The 18,267-nt window shown below is 38.7% G+C and overlaps 1 protein-coding gene across 1 annotated transcript in view; it reads right to left on the bottom strand.

Annotated features, from left to right (window-relative positions):
- Positions 1-1,460: 1,460 nt before the first annotated feature.
- Positions 1,461-18,267, bottom strand: part of LOC127934584 (ATP-binding cassette sub-family C member 5-like) — a 36,334-nt gene continuing 19,527 nt past the window's right edge. Inside the window, exons 7-29 of the mRNA XM_052532065.1 lie at positions 18,045-18,218; positions 17,822-17,969; positions 16,946-17,094; positions 16,748-16,855; positions 13,969-14,322; positions 13,809-13,880; positions 13,570-13,694; positions 10,265-10,337; positions 9,561-9,764; positions 9,344-9,487; positions 8,678-8,774; positions 8,420-8,604; positions 7,812-7,958; positions 7,595-7,724; positions 6,708-6,990; positions 6,419-6,605; positions 5,032-5,121; positions 4,716-4,905; positions 4,174-4,333; positions 3,731-3,809; positions 3,382-3,495; positions 3,136-3,300; positions 1,461-2,717 (exon numbers count right to left, since the gene is read on the bottom strand). Of these exons, the coding sequence (XP_052388025.1) occupies positions 2,616-2,717; positions 3,136-3,300; positions 3,382-3,495; positions 3,731-3,809; positions 4,174-4,333; positions 4,716-4,905; positions 5,032-5,121; positions 6,419-6,605; positions 6,708-6,990; positions 7,595-7,724; positions 7,812-7,958; positions 8,420-8,604; positions 8,678-8,774; positions 9,344-9,487; positions 9,561-9,764; positions 10,265-10,337; positions 13,570-13,694; positions 13,809-13,880; positions 13,969-14,322; positions 16,748-16,855; positions 16,946-17,094; positions 17,822-17,969; positions 18,045-18,218 (3,480 nt within the window). The 3' untranslated portion in view covers positions 1,461-2,615. The remainder of the gene's footprint in view (positions 2,718-3,135; positions 3,301-3,381; positions 3,496-3,730; positions 3,810-4,173; positions 4,334-4,715; positions 4,906-5,031; positions 5,122-6,418; positions 6,606-6,707; positions 6,991-7,594; positions 7,725-7,811; positions 7,959-8,419; positions 8,605-8,677; positions 8,775-9,343; positions 9,488-9,560; positions 9,765-10,264; positions 10,338-13,569; positions 13,695-13,808; positions 13,881-13,968; positions 14,323-16,747; positions 16,856-16,945; positions 17,095-17,821; positions 17,970-18,044; positions 18,219-18,267) is intronic.

Below are 18,267 nucleotides of genomic sequence, written 5' to 3'. Positions count from 1 at the left end.
CATTCTGAACATTCCGCTAAATCTCTTTTGTTTCTCTTTATTTTAAGTGATTATTTTTGGATAAACTATTTTTTTTGATATTTTGCCTAAGGTACAATCGTAATAGTTCATGAATCACATTATGTATGATGTTTGAAACTATTCCATTGATCCCAGGTTTCTCCAGGGGGACAGTTCTTGGGAAACGTGTTGGCTAAATGAATATCCCCAGTAATATACTGCTGTAACTCTTGTCGTATCCGGTTGGCACAGATATTCTGTAGGGGAAAGAGCCATCCTGCATAAGCATAAAATACTGTGCTGGCTGCTCAGGTCCATTTACAAGTGCTGGTTTCCCTTGTCATCCTAAACACCGTCCTGCCTTCTTTCACTGGACAGAGGTGTTCGTGGAAGGGACTTAACATACTCTCTCCAAAATTAATTTGACTTCCCATTAACAGAAAAAATTCAATGTAATATTCTAAAAATGTTAATGACTCGTTCATTGTTCAAATTACAAATGACTTCTTGCGTCAGACCAAGGCTGCATCTCATTGCTACTTTTGTTGGATCTATAGTGATTGACACCATAGATCATGACATACTCGTAGATCAATTACAAAACTATACAGGTATTCGAGGGGAGCCTCTAAGATGGTTTAGATCCTACCAGTCCAATTGCTACCACTCTGTTTATTTAAATGGGAAGTCATCTCATTTATCACCAGTAAAATATGGAGTGCCACAAGGATATGTCCTAGGTCCTCTTCTATTTTCAATATACATATTACCCCTTGGTAATATAATAGGAAATATGGGATTAGTTTCCACTGTTATGCTGATGATACTCAACTATTTATCTCAACGAGGCCAGATGAAACTTCTAAATGATCGAAGCTTAAAAATGTAAAAGATTGGATGATCAATAATTTTCTCTTATTGAATTTTGGTTAAGACATATTACTTATTGGACCACAAAGCAGTACACATAATTTCTTGGATTAAAATTTGCATCTAGGCAGATGTACTTCCTCTACAGTCAAAAATCTGTATATTAGACAACAACTTCTTTTGAAAATCATATTTCCCATGTTACAAAAACAGCATTCTTCCATCTTAGAAACTAACTAGCCTTCTACCACGCTCCAATTTGAATTGCCTCAAGTAAATCACCCTTTCTTTCAGGTTTTTGTCATTCTCAGAAATTGTAATGTTCTTTTCTTATATAATTGTTCCACCCAAGGGGAACAGAAATAAAAATATATTGGAGGTAATTATTATGAGGAAATGGCAGAATAAGAGGATGTGTAACAGGAGTGAATCTGTGAAAAGGCACATGGAGTATAATTTGTATTTGGTTTTTTGTATAATGACTAAAATGACCTTCAGTAGTTTCATCTTCTATAAACATATCACTCTGGTTTCACATTTTTATTACAGTTAATCCTTTTTCAGTCATCCAGAAACAGACACAAAAAGGGTAAACCTAAAATAAATTTATTGAGATTGAAGAGTGTACGCTCTCCTACTCTCCTTCCACCCTTTTCACAAGGCAATTAAAAAATCATGCTAAGGCTATGGAAAGAAACGAAAATGACAGACAGTTTTGCAGGTTCTGATGAGGGGACTTCTGAAATCAGATTCCCCTTCATGTAGACCACAAACGACCATCACAACCTGATTCAGAAGGTCCATTCAGTGCGACCTCTGTACCAGCGCTGTGACAGACCACATTACAAACACAAAAATACAAAAGGCCCGTTCTAGCAAATTCGGCCTGCTAAGATTATGCTCGACAAGCATCTCTTTTAGGAGAAAGTCAAAACAAAGTCAGTGACCTCCTACAGAGGTGGAACCAAAGTGCAAGAAAAAAATAAGCCAAAAATTAGAAATTCTTTCATACGTAAAAGAGCAAAAACAATACCACATAAGAGACAAAAATGTTAACAGTGGAAATAGGCTATAAATATACAAAGGCATCTTAGCTAAGACTGAATCCTTGGTGTGCTGAACAAGGAGACAGTAAATAAGCAGCACTGTTTCTCTTAAAGAGTCCCACTTACTCAGTGCTTGTACAGCATCCTGTGGACAACTTCACCTGTGCCAAAGTTTAGGGTTCAAGTCACAAGACGACATTTACACATGTACTGAAAACAGTCAAGTTGTCAAAAATATTAAACTGTAATGAAAGATGATACATCTGAATATATATATATATTACACACTGTACATAGACTAGCAGAATCAGTACAAAAGGACTCTGCAACCACTTTGTGTATATATATATATATATATATATATATATATATATATATATATAAACAGAGATATGTACTCTGTGAAACATACCAGTTTGCATGATTTGAACTACATGAAAACTGATTTCCCCTCTTCGTTACGTAAATATCATTACAGTGTCAGTGTTTCTTGACCTAACCATTTAAGCTCGCAAGTAGTACATCTTAACAGGCATGCCCCTAATGACAGCCCATGAGTTTCATGGAAATACAATACTCTCCCTCCCCAGGACCCTGCAGGTTTGCAGGAGGGAGTAACATTGAAGCAGCAATGACTGGAATATTAATGGAGAATGTTCCCTTCAGCCCTCGGGAGTGAAACCTTGGCTTGGACATCCTTTAGCCTCTTACAGAGATTTTGTTCTCCACTGCTGCCAGCATCGCACAGAAGCGTGAGTTTTCGTTCGCCAAGAGCTTGGACGGCTCGTCAAATTCCACCACCTGGGTCAAAAAAGAAAAAAAAGTGAGAAAAAGGCTGTGAGTCAGTAAAACAAAGGATTCTTTCATCCGGCAAAATAAAAATACTTTTTGTCTTAGCATTACAGCCCTACTCTGTAACAAGTTCCAGTTTTATTGATATCCTAAATGCAGGCTGTTTACATTATGCAACTAGTGTAAATACATATAAAAGCCATGTCAGATGCAGCTTCCGTTCCACCTGGGCAGCGTGGAGAAGGTTTTGGTTGATGTTGATAAAACTTGATTGGTCTATAGCATTCTGATCAATTGATTGATTAATTGGTTACATTTGGTTACTTAATGGAAAAGTTTGTTTCTGAACCTTCCATCACAAACTCTGATATTTTCTATTCTAAAATAGTTTTCCATCAAAACTAGTCATCAGACTGCTATTCTGTACCTGGCCCTGATTGAGCACCATGATACGGTCACAGTTGAGCACCGTGTGCAATCTGTGTGCAATGGTCAGCGTGGTGCAGTCCTGGAACGCATTCCGAATCGTCTCCTGAATCAAACAGTCGGTCTCTGTGTCCATCGCCGCTGTGGCCTCATCCAGGATCAAGATCTAGAAATCAGGAGGAAAACTAAGTGGATTACCCAGGCTCTCACAGACACAGACAAGATCAGAGACGGGCTGTTAACTCACCTTGCACTGTCTCAGAAGAACTCGGGCCACACAGAGCAGCTGCCGCTCACCCACGGAGAAATTCTCCCCGTTTTCCACCACCTCGGACTCCAGCTTTAAAGGCAGCTGAGACACCTGAACAACAGAGAGGAGATGCAAGACAATGAATTACATAGATTCGAAACCATGGGAAAACTATGATAAGAAGGAGGCAAGAGCAACAAGAAGTCATCGGAGACAAATACTTGCCCTTAAGCGTGAGAAACAAAATGACAAGCTGCTATGTGACAGAGAGGGCAACCTGAAACTACTTCTACTTCCTGCAAACATTAAACACGGTGTCACTTTCAAAGGGTTTTCTTTGGCTTACACATTCTTTCATGTGTGTCCTCTCCAGGGCATCCCAGATTTGCTCCTCTGAATACTGGCTAAAAGGATCCAAGTTGGATCTGAACACAAAACAGAGAGCAGATGTATGACTAAATAAGAATAATGAGATTAATACATTCATTAAGAAGCAGGATTATGACGCTTCTGCATGACTCGTGTCAATGTTTTACATTTAGACAGCGCTTTATACAATATAGATGGTTTTAAAGCAGCTTCAAATTATTTAAACATTATTTTGTAAACTGCATCAGTTATGAAACCTGTTGAGATGTAACTTCTGCTCTATAGAAGAAGTGATGTCATTATTCAGGTTAAGTCAGTGCTGATTCAGTTCAGTAACAGTGCTGATGTTGATGTCAATAAGTTCCTTTATTCGAATGATACGTGTGAAATGGTCTTTGGGTCAGAGGAGGTCCCGCCTACCTGACAGTACCACTGAAAAGCACTGGCTCCTGTGGAATGATTGACAGTTTGCTGCGCAAATCAGCAAGGCCAATGTTGCAAATGTTGACACCATCAATCTTGATGGAGCCGCCACATGGTTCCACCAGCCGATAGAGAACCACTCCCAGAGAAGACTTCCCTGAGGACAGACGAGAACACACATTTATTGTTTCTCTCTTTATTATACATCATTTCTCTGATTTCACCTTCTATCTTCACCATTAAAGTCGTTTCATAAAAGGCCTGATTCTAAAAGTTATCTAACTTGCATTCGATTTTTTTTCAAGTTAATGATGTCTTTATAAACATTTGTTATTAACCTGGGTTATACACTTTATTAGACATTTTTGTCATTACTATTATTTATGTGAATGAGAATCTCACTCTTTTTACTTGTATTTTATGTATTGTTCATTTATTTATTTGTGGGATGGAATTTTTTGTAGATGGTAACAAAATTACAGAAAAGAAAAATGAAACGTATTAACTGTTGAGAAAAGACATAAGGAGAAGAGACTGACCTGAGCCCGTTCGTCCCACAATCCCCACCTTCTCTTTCGGTCGAATGGTGCAGGACACTTTCTTCAGTATCATCGGGAGGTTGTCTCTGTACCTCATCTCCGTCCCATCAAACACGATCTCACCCTCCTGGGGCCAGTCAGATGGAGGAGCCTTGTTTTTCACCCTCGCAGGAGCCTCCAGAGACAGAGACTAAGACAGACAGAAGTGACTAAGCAAAGGTAGAACTTCATCCTTTCTCAATTCATCGTAAAAGAGTGACAACAGGCCTCAGATCTGGAAGAGAAGCTGAAATTGTCAATGATGCAGGACTAGTACCTTGATGTAATGGTGGATTCTCTCTACTGAGGTGAACCGAGCTTCGGTCTCTGAGGCCAAGCGAACAGTAAACTGAAATAACCCTGTAAGCTGTGAGAGACGAAAGAGATGTTCAGCCACAGACAATCAGTTATTATTTTAGTACCACTGATATAATATTACAGTTTCTGTTAATATTTGGAATTATTTTTATGTTATTTTATTTTTTTAGTAATTTTCTTGTTTTTGTAATTTGTACTATCCTATTAAATTCTATAATATTATAACAATTATTTATATTTATCAGTAGTGCTGTCAAACGATTAATCGCGATTAATCACGATTAATCGCGATTAATCACGATTAATCACATCCAAAATAAGTTTTTGTTTACATAATGTGTGTACCGTGTATATTTATTATGCATATAAAAATACAAACACATGCACATGTATATATTTCATGTTTATTTATTAAATATGTATCATATAAATTATATTAATATAAATATATACATGTAAATACATGAACATATTTCCAAAATGTATACTGTATGTTTGTGTATTTATATATACATAATACACACACACACACACACACTATGTAAACAAAAACTTCTATTTTGGATGCGATTAATCGTTTGACAGCACTATTTATTCGTTTTAGTTATGAGTACTTCAAATAAGCTAAATTATTCTAGTTTTTAGGTAATTTGTTTTTATATATATATATATATAGTTTTAGTTAAATATAACAACCCTGATACAGTCTGCTTCCTTTATACAATACAATAGCTTCTGTTGTAAGACAATCTGACCTTATGCAAATATTTGCATCCTACACTTCATTTTCGCACTTGTTTTGTCTATTTGGTCCAAACTTGAGTTCGATTCCCTGCCTATTTCACCGCAGGTCTCTTTTCACATTGTGATATTTGGCTCTAAACCATAGTACTTTAGCGTCTTCAACACGAATACCGCCGTGAGTACTAGTGGCACCTAATTTGGCAGAAAACCAATCAGGCAAAAAGACGTTACATGCACAGAATTGCACTTGCATTATTCTGCCACACATGCAAAGAATGTGGGATTTTCTCAGCAGTGATGAGAGATGTATTTGCATCGAATTAAAAGAATAGTTTATCCAACAAATGAAAATTCTGGCATCATTTACTCACTCTCGTGTCTTTACAAAGCCAGAAGACTTTGGATAACCATTGAAACACTAATTAAGATATTTTTTATTAACCTGAGCGAGATTTCCGTCCCTCCATTGAAAGTCCAGGTTTCAAATATAGAAAGAGAACCAAAGTCTTATGGGTTTGGAATGACACTAGGGTGAGTAAATGACAGAATTGTCATTTTAGGGTGAACTATCCATAACAAAATTTTACACAATTTCCCCTCACCTGCACGGCATAGGAAATGGCCAAGCCTGCATATGCAGGAGGAATCTGGCCATGCATGAGGACGATCATCAAAGCCGTGATGCTAATGAGAGCCACGCTAATCACATCCAGACGCACAGCCAGCCAGCGCATGGCGCAGCTGAACAGATAGAAGGGAGCCTGGTTCTGATCCAACAGCTCCTGATACCTGGGGGAAAACACACAAAGTCCATCAACCGCACTCGCTGGAACTCTTAAATATGCAAGAAATATGCAATATAGTGAGCCAGACTGATATCCCAGCGTTCACCTGTGAAGGAATTCGTCCTCTTTCCCATAAGCATGCACTGTGCTCAGGCCCTGAATGCTGGAGGCAATGTGGGACAGGAAAGGTGACTGTGTGATGTTGTCTAATCGTTTGAGTTCTCGAATGAAGACCCGAGAAACCACGTGCAGCACTATAAAGAGGAGGACCAGCGGCCCTACTGCCACCAGGAACCATGGGAAAACGCTGGCAATCACACCCAAGCAGAAGAGCACCAGAAGCACGTTCTGAATGAACATCTCAGCCTGGAACGGCAGACGTGTGTCCACTGAGAGAAGAAATGTGAGACAGGTCAACAATAACAATTCATTCATAAAGACAGTCACTTGCTTCATTCCTAAATGATACATTTGAGTGAATCAGTTGAGTAAATGACTCAGTGACTCACTCAGACTTGCAGCCACCTAATGGTGGTTTTAATTTCATATTTAAATACTATTACATTTTTTATATCCAAAATGCCACTTCAGATGCAGCTTCTGTGCCACTTCTGCAGTGCATTAGTGGATTTTGTTGATTTAATTCGACTGGCAATGTGGCAAATTCTTATTATTCTAATTGAATTAATTGATTAAAATGTAAGAATTTAAAATAAAAGATGATGCATTTATCAAATAATGTAAGAAAAAAAATTGCCATATAAAAGGCAAATATCATCCTGTGATGAAAATGTTAATTTCTCTGAACAGATTTGATTAAGAGTATAAAATGTTTATGGAATCAGCTGTTCATAAAAGACCTAAACTAGTCAAGATACCAGTACAAAACATACTCAATTATCTAATTATCCACAAAATCCCAGAAACATCATTTCTTGTCAATATCTCACACCCCTATCTGATGATAGTGTCTAACCCTCCATCGGGTCCCACCTTCATCCATGTCTTTGGAGAATCGGTTGAGGATGCGAGCCGTGGGCGTCGTGTCAAAAAATTTCATGGGACTACGAAGAATCTTCTGGAAAAGTTCATCATGGAGCCTCGAGGAGGCACGCAGAGTACCCTTAAAAAAATAAATCAAAAGATGAAACAAGTCCATCATGCATAACTATAATTGCTATGAAAGGAACTATATGATGTAAAAACTCACCTTTATAAACACAATGCCTCTCAATAGTTTGAGAAGGAGCATGATTCCCATAGACATGGTGTAGACAGCAGCATAGTGTTGCATCAGAGGGTTATCACGCATACTCTCACTCAGTACTGAACTGTTGCCCACCTGCACCGTCGTGTTCTGTTGAGCAATACACCACAGACGCACTGCATTATTCAGTAAAACATGGTATATATATATATATATATATATACATATATACCTCCACACAAACAAGATCCATTTATATTGAGGTTGGTTCATGGTATGGTATTTTGGTATTTATTGTTTTAATCTTTAAAGTCGGCTTGAAAAGTACTGAGAATGAACTGGATCATTGTTGTTGGCTAATTGCTGAAATCTCATGTGAGTGACAGGTTGCTAGAAGAGATGTCGCTGCAAAGTTAATATTTCTGGTTAAAGACTGAGGGCATTATTTGTCATTTCCAATGTGTGAAGACACAATAACAGTAACAGTTCTAGAAAGAAAAGAAACGAACCAAGGGTAACAGTCAGAAGTGCATGAAATATTTAAACACTTCTACTCTGATCTGATGGAATCGAAGCCTTTCCGTTGCTCTGATCTGCCCATGGTCTCTTACCCCGCTGCCCTGTTTGATCCAGAAACTGAGCCACCAGTTGCTGAAGGCTGTGCTGCCCACATTGAGAACAAAGAGGGCAAGGATGAAGAGGAAGACGGACCAGCCTCCTAAAGCCTGGATGTAGACTTTGTACACCGCCCAGGGCACTGAGCCTTTCCCTCTCTCCTCCACCTGCATCAGCTGACCTGAAAGAAAACAGACAGAAGTGAGGTAAATCAAAGCATCAGTCAAGTATAGCGCTAGTTTATTGGTACGTACCATCACCCTGGTTAGCCGGTTTTTCTTTCTTGACAGATCCTGCCTTTTTATTCTCTAAGGGTTTCTTCAAAGAACTCCCAGAGTTCTTATTCGGAACCTGAGATGACACAAAACGACAAGATGTGAAAGCTCCACCATGGCTTCGATCTCATTTGTGCTTGTGCAAAAAACATGCAAGAACCGATGGGGCTGCTGAAAAAGAGCTGTGTAGACATTCAAAACTTCTCCTTTTGTGTTTCACAGAATAAATAAAGTCATATGGTTTGGAAAAACACGAGGAGAATGATGAGGAAGCTTTTTGGGTGAACGGTCTCTGAACTGTCTTCCTTTTTACGGTTTAGAAACATCTTCCTTTTTACGGTTTAGAAATGAACTGAATATATTTTTTTCATAAATCACAAACCCTAGTGTCATTCAAAAACCCTTATGGCTTTATTTTGTTGACCACAAACGAAAATCATTAAAGAATGCTTTAAATGTTTTGACCATATAAGAAAATCCATTAAAGTTCAAAAAAACTTGAAATTAATTAATCTCAACTGGTATAATTCACGAAAAATGTTAATCTTTATTCCTTCAACCTCATGCGTCAGCTATAGTCAAACCCCATTGGTTCTTGATGTGGGTGAGTAAATGATGACCGTTTTCATCTTGGGGTTTTCTGACCTCAATGAATGGCGTTTCTCCCAGCTGAAGGTTGTTGAAAATGGCGGCGTAGTCTCCATTCAGATTCATCAGGTCCTCGTGACTGCCCTGCTCTGTGATGCTGCCGTCACGCATGAAGATCACGTCATCACAGTCCACCAGATACTGACAACAGAAACAGGAAGCTGAATGGAAGATTCATAGAAATCTCACTCGACCAGACCTGACATTATAATACCTGTAGCTGGTGAGTGACAAAGATGACGGTCTTGCCACGCAGATGTTTTCTAATGGCGTTGTTGAAGATGTGATTTCCGACATGGGCATCCAGAGCACTTAAAGGGTCATCCAGAATGTAAATATCCCTGTTGCTGTATAAAGCTCGAGCCAGGCTTATCCGCTGACGCTGCCCGCCGCTCAGGTTAGCCCCACGTTCTCCAATCTGACAGAGGAAATCACATCACTTTTCAAAAAGACTTGCCCCCGATTATACCTTCATTTAAAGGGCAGTTTAGAGTTTCTGTATTAGTAGCTCAGGTCTAAAGCCTGGTGCACACTGTCCAATTTTGGCATTTGAAACTCATTTCTGGGACCCTAAAGGACTTCTGTTGTCTTAGAGTAAATTTGTGTGTTTCGATCACCCACAATGTGACAGTTTTCCATTGTATCTTCACCTGTGAGACTGTAGTTTTGTGGTCTGAATAAACTCTGAAAAATGATCATATTGTTTCCTTTTGCGCAGTTTTTTTCAAACACCTAATTTTTTGCCATATTCCTGAACTGATCATTTGCTGGTATAGTGATTAGATTCACTGTTTTGGCCTGCCGCTGTGAACATAAGAATGCATAACAAGAATGGAAGGGATTCAGTGTGTGTGTAGTGTGTGTGCGCAGTGCATAACGGGCATATGAGGATCTTGATTTTTGTGTAGGATGTGTTACCTCAGTCAGGTCAGCATTAGGGAGGATGGCCAAGTCTGATCTCAAGCAGCAAGCACTCAGAATAGCCTGATACCTGCAGGTGACAAATAAAAGATATGGGAGAATAAAAAACAAAAGATGCTTATTCTTCAACGGTAAGGTGTCATTACAGCTCTTTATATATCAGGAAACATGTGGAGGCTATTTAATGACAAAGCACAAGCGCTCAAGGTCAGTGCTCATTTTATCTTGGTGCTCAGTTCTCCAGTTGGCCTGCAGCCCCATTTCACTCGCTCGGCCCTTTAGTCTCCTTCACACAAACTCAAACACATTACTCAGTACTGACATGTTCCATTATCAAGGCCGAAGGATACTCATTATTTTGAAGAATATTAGTTCACAATGTCAATGCCATAACGAAGTCCATTTGGTGTGTGACGATAACATAACACAGAGTTCATTTCTTCTATGCATGAACACATTGGAGAGCTGCTTTAAAGTAGAAACTGTCTTTCTATGTCTATGGGGCATGTTGTCACAATTAACTTCCATTTTCTGAGGGTAAATAAAGATAAACGTATACACTTTTAATTTTGAAGCAAAGTGACATATTTGTAGGCCACTAAACAAGTTTAAAATTGCTGTGGATAAACCTGAGAAAGTCAAAAAGTGTTACTTTGTGCCCAGCTCTCCCTTACCGCTGTAAATAAATATTATATAAGTTCACATCTCGCGCACTTTAATGCCCTTTGATTGTAATGCGTACAGTATTGTTCAAAATAATAGCAGTACAATGTGACTAACCAGAATAATCAAGGTTTTTCGTATATTTTTTTATTGCTACGTGGCAAACAAGTTACCAGTAGGTTCAGTAGATTCTCAGAAAACAAATGAGACCCAGCACTCATGATATGCACGCTCTTAAGGCTGTGCAATTGGTCAATTAGTTGAAAGGGGTGTGTTCAAAAAAATAGCAGTGTGGCATTCAATCACTGAGGTCATCAATTTTGTGAAGAAACAGGTGTGAATCAGGTGGCCCCTATTTAAGGATGAAGCCAACACTTGTTGAACATGCATTTGAAAGCTGAGGAAAATGGGTCGTTCAAGACATTGTTCAGAAGAACAGCGTACCTTGATTAAAAAGTTGATTAGAGAGGGGAAAACCTATAAAGAGGTGCAAAAAATGATAGGCTGTTCAGCTAAAATGATCTCCAATGCCTTAAAATGGAGAGCAAAACCAGAGAGACGTGGAAGAAAACGGAAGACAACCATCAAAATGGATAGAAGAATAACCAGAATGGCAAAGGCTCAGCCAATGATCACCTCCAGGATGATCAAAGACAGTCTGGAGTTACCTGTAAGTACTGTGACAGTTAGAAGACGTCTGTGTGAAGCTAATCTATTTTCAAGAATCCCCCGCAAAGTCCCTCTGTTAAAAAAAAGGCATGTGCAGAAGAGGTTACAATTTGCCAAAGAACACATCAACTGGCCTAAAGAGAAATGGAGGAACATTTTGTGGACTGATGAGAGTAAAATTGTTCTTTTCGGGTCCAAGGGCCACAGGCAGTTTGTGAGACGACCCCCAAACTCTGAATTCAAGCCACAGTACACAGTGAAGACAGTGAAGCATGGAGGTGCAAGCATCATGATATGGGCATGTTTCTCCTACTATGGTGTTGGGCCTATTTATCGCATACCAGGGATCATGGATCAGTTTGCATATGTTAAAATACTTGAAGAGGTCATGTTGCCCTATGCTGAAGAGGACATGCCCTTGAAATGGTTGTTTCAACAAGACAATGACCCAAAACACACTAGTAAACGGGCAAAGTCTTGGTTCCAAACCAACAAAATTAATGTTATGGAGTGGCCAGCCCAATCTCCAGACCTTAATCCAATTGAGAACTTGTGGGGTGATATCAAAAATGCTGTTTCTGAAGCAAAACCAAGAAATGTGAATGAATTGTGGAATGTTGTTAAAGAATCATGGAGTGGAATAACAGCTGAGAGGTGCCACAAGTTGGTTGACTCCATGCCACACAGATGTCAAGCAGTTTTTAAAAACTGTGGTCATACAACTAAATATTAGTTTAGTGATTCACAAGATTGCTAAATCCCAGAAAAAAAAAATGTTTGTACAAAATAGTTTTGAGTTTGTACAGTCAAAGGTAGACACTGCTATTTTTTTGAACACACCCCTTTCAACTAATTCAACTAATTGCCCAATTGCACAGCCTTAAGAGCGTGCATATCATGAATGCTGGGTCTTGTTTGTTTTCTGACAATCTACTGAACCTACTGGTAACTTGTTTGCCACGTAGCAATAAAAAATATACTAAAAACCTTGATTATTCTGGTTAGTCACATTGTACTGCTATTATTTTGAACAATACTGTATGTTCCCTTGGAACTAGAATCATGCTGTAATTTCATTTTAAGTCCACTTCGCAGGGCACTTACGGTTGAATAAGACATCGCTTGAATGCTGCCTGAACAAGAAACATCCTTACTGAAGGGAAACTGTTGACTGGTGTCACTATCTCGCTAATGCGCTGGTGGATCGCCACCATCCCCATCCCTTCAGCTCGAGGAATATGTGTTAGAGAGGGTTCCTCGAGCTGAAGGGATCCGTCGAATTTTGTCCGGATTCGAAGCCGTTACAAATATGTGGCCATTCAAAGTTTCTATGGTTTTCCACAGACTTGAGCTTTAAAGTGTTTCATCCAGGTCGTCATTTTTAAACAATGGAGTCTGCTCTGCTGGACAAACCAAGTAATTTCACCATTTCAGTTTTACACCATTTCAGAGTTACATGTTCTGTAAAAAAAAAAAAAAAATCATATTGGCGTCAGGCTTATATCAGACGATAATATCAGCAAAATTATATATCGGTCGGGCTCTAAATTTAACTTTTGTGAAAATGATCAAAAAAGCTAGCGTAGGCTGGCAATAAAAAAAAAAAATAGTGGGTAAAGAGTTAATACTGTTAAGCTACTTTAAAGCAATCTATTGTATAAAGGGCTAATAAACAAACCTGACGCGAGTGCCGAATTGCAGAACTGATGCAAACATATCGATATCACTATGATCAGATGCTTTCTTAACTGCTGTTTTCTCACTACTGTCATTATTGCTGTGCGTTTATTTTGAAGAAAATGAGCAGCATTTATTTACATATTCATCTAAATTCCGCTTAGATGGGACGTTTGCTAACAGAAAACTGTTGCTTAAGTATTTCGATTTTCTTTTTATTAAGTGAATAATGAAAGAGAACTTTGCTGTGAGTATTTTGAGGCCTTTACATTTTCCTTTTGTTTGGTGCTCACCTTTCTTCCTCCATTTCCTTGCCAAACAGGATATTGTCACGGAAAGATGCATTGAGAATCCAGGCCTGTTGTGCCACATATGCGAAATCTCCATTTACAGCAACAGTCCCCTCTAAAAGAGTCATCTGGGAAACACACACATCAGGCATTATAACAGATAAGAGGATTTCAGAACACATCTAATGCATGATGCCTTTAACATATTCTTTTTTTGAGCTTCAAATCAGACAATCGCTCACCTGGCCAAGAATGGCAGAGATAAGAGAAGTTTTGCCGCTTCCCACACTGCCACAGACACCAACCAGCTTCCCCTGAAGATTCAAACATTATTAGTATGATTATTCCTTTTTATCTCTACCATCACAAATCAACCAAATGAGGATTCAGAAAGGCAAAGACCTTTTGTATGGAGAGATCGATGCAGTGAAGAGTTCTTTGCAGCCGTTGGCTGATGGTGGGCACTTGAAGGGTTTGCTCGTCGGGACTGGACGCCATGTCTACAGGCACATCATTCAACAGCCGGCCATGGGTTTCCTCTTCCAGCATCCCGTGATGTTTTGGGTCGTCACGCTGCCGGCGCTTCTTACGACATCCTCTCATTCCAAGGCCTACATAGGGTGTACCACGAGGCGTGGGCTGGGCGCTGTGTCCGCCCGTCTCCCAAGCCAAACTGGCACCAGTCATCTCTATGGCAATGGAAGGATTACTTGGGAGCTCACGGATCATCTTGACCTCGGCCATCATGAACAAACTCTGAAGGAAAATTAAAAAAACAGAAAACAAATTACGTGAGCCCATCTCACAGGACAATTAACATCCTTTTTTACTCTTTATTGTGTCCACTTTCATTTTCCTATTTTAGCAACTTTCCTAAAATTGGCCCTTTGTGACATCATCTCCATTACATTTGATGTGTAAGTTTACTGAAGCATGATTCAAGCCATGACTTAATTTGATTCTTGTCATCTACCACTGAAGACAGAAACAAAAGAAACAAAGATATTATCTGCATGATTAAGTGAGAGATATAAGTGAGTTCGATGGCAACTGGAGTTTTTCGATATGGTACCAAGAACAGGTTAATTCGCCATCTCATTCAGTCACAACCCCAAGATCATCCACCTGGACCATATCAAATGCTCATCAATTGCCGCGTTTCCACTGAAATTACCTGGAACAACTGTACTTTTTTCCCCATGAACTACTTTCCCCCAGACCAGTTACTTTCTGCATTTCCACCGCGGTCTAAAGTACCCTAAAGATTAGGCAGACAAGTCTGGTGACATAGGTCTGCTCGCATTTCTCGATCACAAATTTCAGACTTGCATCCCTCAGTAGTTTGGACTTTGCCAGTTCGATTCAGGAGTGTGATCTCCCGTGGATGGGATGCCGCAAGTCTGGTAATACTGCAAACAGCAGCGTATTTGACAACATTAGTCAGCTCGTCTAGGCTACTGCAATTTTCCAAAATATGATATCAAATACCACTGCCTCCTTTCGTTTTCATTTAAACATGGCCAGGTCACTCTTGAAAAAGAAATTTTTAATCTCAATGAGTTTTTATCTGGTTAAATAAAGGTAAAAAAAAAACATAATAATAGTTGCAGAAACGTAGTTCAGGGAGATGTGTACACAGCCTGCATTACAAAGAAACAAAATGTATTTTAATTTAACAAATATAGATAAACTGAATAAAGACCAAAGATTACCTGTTACTAGGGCTGGGATAAACGATTATTTTTTTAAACGATTAATCTAGCGATTATTTTTTCAATGCATCGATTAATCTAGCGATTATTTTTCTGATGCATTTTTTTCAGACCGATTCGATTTCGATTATCTCCCCATTAATTGACTACTAACAATTTATACATGTTGATTTACATATCTGAATGAAAAAAACATGTATTCCTTAACATTGCAATATATGTTTATTGCTCTTAAAATTACAAAATAAAAGACTGACTAAGAATGCATTACTTTACACTTGTATAGAGATAGCATTCAATAAACCTTGAAACCTTGAAAACACATAGCTTACTGAAACAAGCTTACTGAACACATAGGGCCTAGTTTACTGAAAAAAAGTTCATCTTTCAAATGAAAATAACAACAACTTGATGTCTAGCATTCAATAAAAAAGGTCACCCAAAATACTTGTTTAGAGCAATTGAAAGAATACAGTAACCAATGTAAACTTGAGGGCTTTAAGCTAATACAGAGAGTGCTTTTCCAAAAAATAAATAAATAAAAATTAACAGTGGGAGCCAGCAGCCTGTCATGGAGAAAAAAAAAACTCTGAATGCTCCACGTGAAACTTTGGCGTTCCGCCCTTTTTCTATTGTGTCTAATGATTTTGGGGAGAGGGAGGGAGAGAGAGAGAGAGAGAGAGAGAGAGCAAGACAGCGCTCATGTAGTTTGAAGACTGTGAGTGCGCGATCGCGCGTGAAACTTTGGTGTTCCGCCCTTTTTCTATCATGTTTAATGATTTTGATTAATATGCACAAGGGAGAGAGAGAACAAGAAGCGCTCGTGTTGTTTGAAGACTGTGAGTGCGTGCGCAGCCGGGGCTCTCTCTCGTACGCACCCTGTCAGGCGCAACAGATCACTCACCGATCAAATAAGGCTTTGACAGCCGGCAAAATAAAAGATCAATGCAGAAAACCCCCTGGATCGGTTATATAACGTTGGACAGAATGTTGATCCGGCCATCGCGTATATTCAGCGCACATAAGGTAAAAGTTTTGCAAATGTTTCTTAGAGAAATAAAAACAGGTCGACGAATCGATGCGTATATTTTGCGTCGACGTATTTTTTTCGACGACGTCATCGATGACCTCGACGCGTTGTCCCAGCCCTACCGGTTACATTTACCCAAAACTAATTATATTTTATGTTTAACCACTAAAGAGACTTCAGAGCCAGTGGCAAATGTCAGAAGGACTAGCTGAGTCGAGACTGCTCTCGTCGGTAATAACATGAGCACTGAGCTCCAGTTGATCGCGTGGAGCTGTTTGTCTCCGAAAAAAGTCCCTAGTTCCTGGGTAAAGTTCCAGTGGTGGAAACATGGCTAATGATACCATACCTGGATTTACAGGAACATAAAACAAACAAAAACACACTACCAGACTACAAAGGTAGAAGTAACTATCTGGAGAAAGAAGGAGAGGAAGCTCACCTTGAACCTATCAATGGCGACAGATGCTTCTGATAGAGATTTGACAGAAAATGGGGTGACCTTTAAAGCAAAGGTCATGGCATTGAAAACAGTGACGACAGTAAATGCCTGGACAAAAAGAAATGAAGTAGAGTCAGTGCATGAGTACATCAATCCTGTGGTAATGCCTACACCTCGAAACAAGCAAAGTAACCTGACCTGTGCGGCGGTAAGGTCATAACCTAACAACATGTGGGTGGAGAATGTGGCCACACTGGCAATCACCACAACGATCGGTGCCACGCCGACTGTAATGCTCTGAAAATATCCTGTTTTTTCCAGAATCTGACGCTCCTCATCTCTGATTCCTGTTAGATCGTACATAATGATAAGCAAACACAAATACATAGAAATAGGCCAAAAGTTGGTTACTATTATTGACTAAAACATTTTCATTACTTGAAATAAAAACTAAATATATAAAGAAAAATTCGAATTTCGAGTTGAAGTGTAGTATTAAAACAACTAGACCCAAACTAAAAGCTAAAACTAAAAGTTACATATATAATTGAAATAAAATAAAAATTTACTTTTCAACATTTCGCATTTTCATTTAGTTTAAGCAAAATTACAAAACTCTAACCGAATTTAAAATGAAAATGAAATTCAAATAGAAAAATAAAATCTAATTCCGTTTATTAATAAAAACTACAATAGTATATTAAATATAAGATAATACTATGCCAAACAACCAGGGTTAATATCATTACATAAAACTAAAATTAAATCTATAAAAATATATACTAATTTAAATAAACATGAACTCAAAATACTAAAATAAAATGTATTTCAGTTTCAGTTATTTACTTTATTTAAATTTCTAATTTCCATTTAGTTTAAGCTGAAGTACTAAAATAATAAAAATTAAAGAAAACTTAAAAACAAAAAAACGAACTTTTAACTAAAATGAAAATTAATATATAAAAAATAGAAACTAATTCACAATATTAACAAAAACTAAATTAGTATATCAGTGATACTAAATAATAATACTGAGCCAAACATGCAAGCCAAAAAAAATAAAATAACACTAACTTCGTACAGCTTGAGAGAAGGCCTTCACCCAGGCATACATCTTAATGAACTTGATGTAGTTCAGAATCTCATTCATCTTTTGAACACGCTGGTCAGTCACGGCTACTCCCTTCCTCCTGAAGTACGCCGTCAGCCTGGAGCTAAACATCTACAGGAGAAACATCGGAGTTACAACGGAAACTCCCAATGGGAAAACAAAACAAAGCCTGAACGAAAAGCTCACCATAGTGGGGTAGAAGAGGATGAATACAGCAGAGCCCAGCAGAGACGTCGGCCCCAATACGGATAAGTTGTATGCCATTCCCAGCACGGCCACCAGGGGACCTCCAGCCAACAGGCTGCCCACAGCAGCGGCTTCAAACATGCGCTGCCCGTCACTCGAACACATATTGATCAGCTAAAGAGAAAAGCGACACATACGTCAGCAAGATGCACAAGACATACCG

This window comes from Carassius gibelio, chromosome A18 (genome assembly GCF_023724105.1).
Source record: "Carassius gibelio isolate Cgi1373 ecotype wild population from Czech Republic chromosome A18, carGib1.2-hapl.c, whole genome shotgun sequence".
Lineage (NCBI taxonomy): Eukaryota > Metazoa > Chordata > Actinopteri > Cypriniformes > Cyprinidae > Carassius > Carassius gibelio.
Note: the sequence above shows the minus strand (reverse complement) of the source record. Positions and strands in the feature narration are given on the sequence as shown.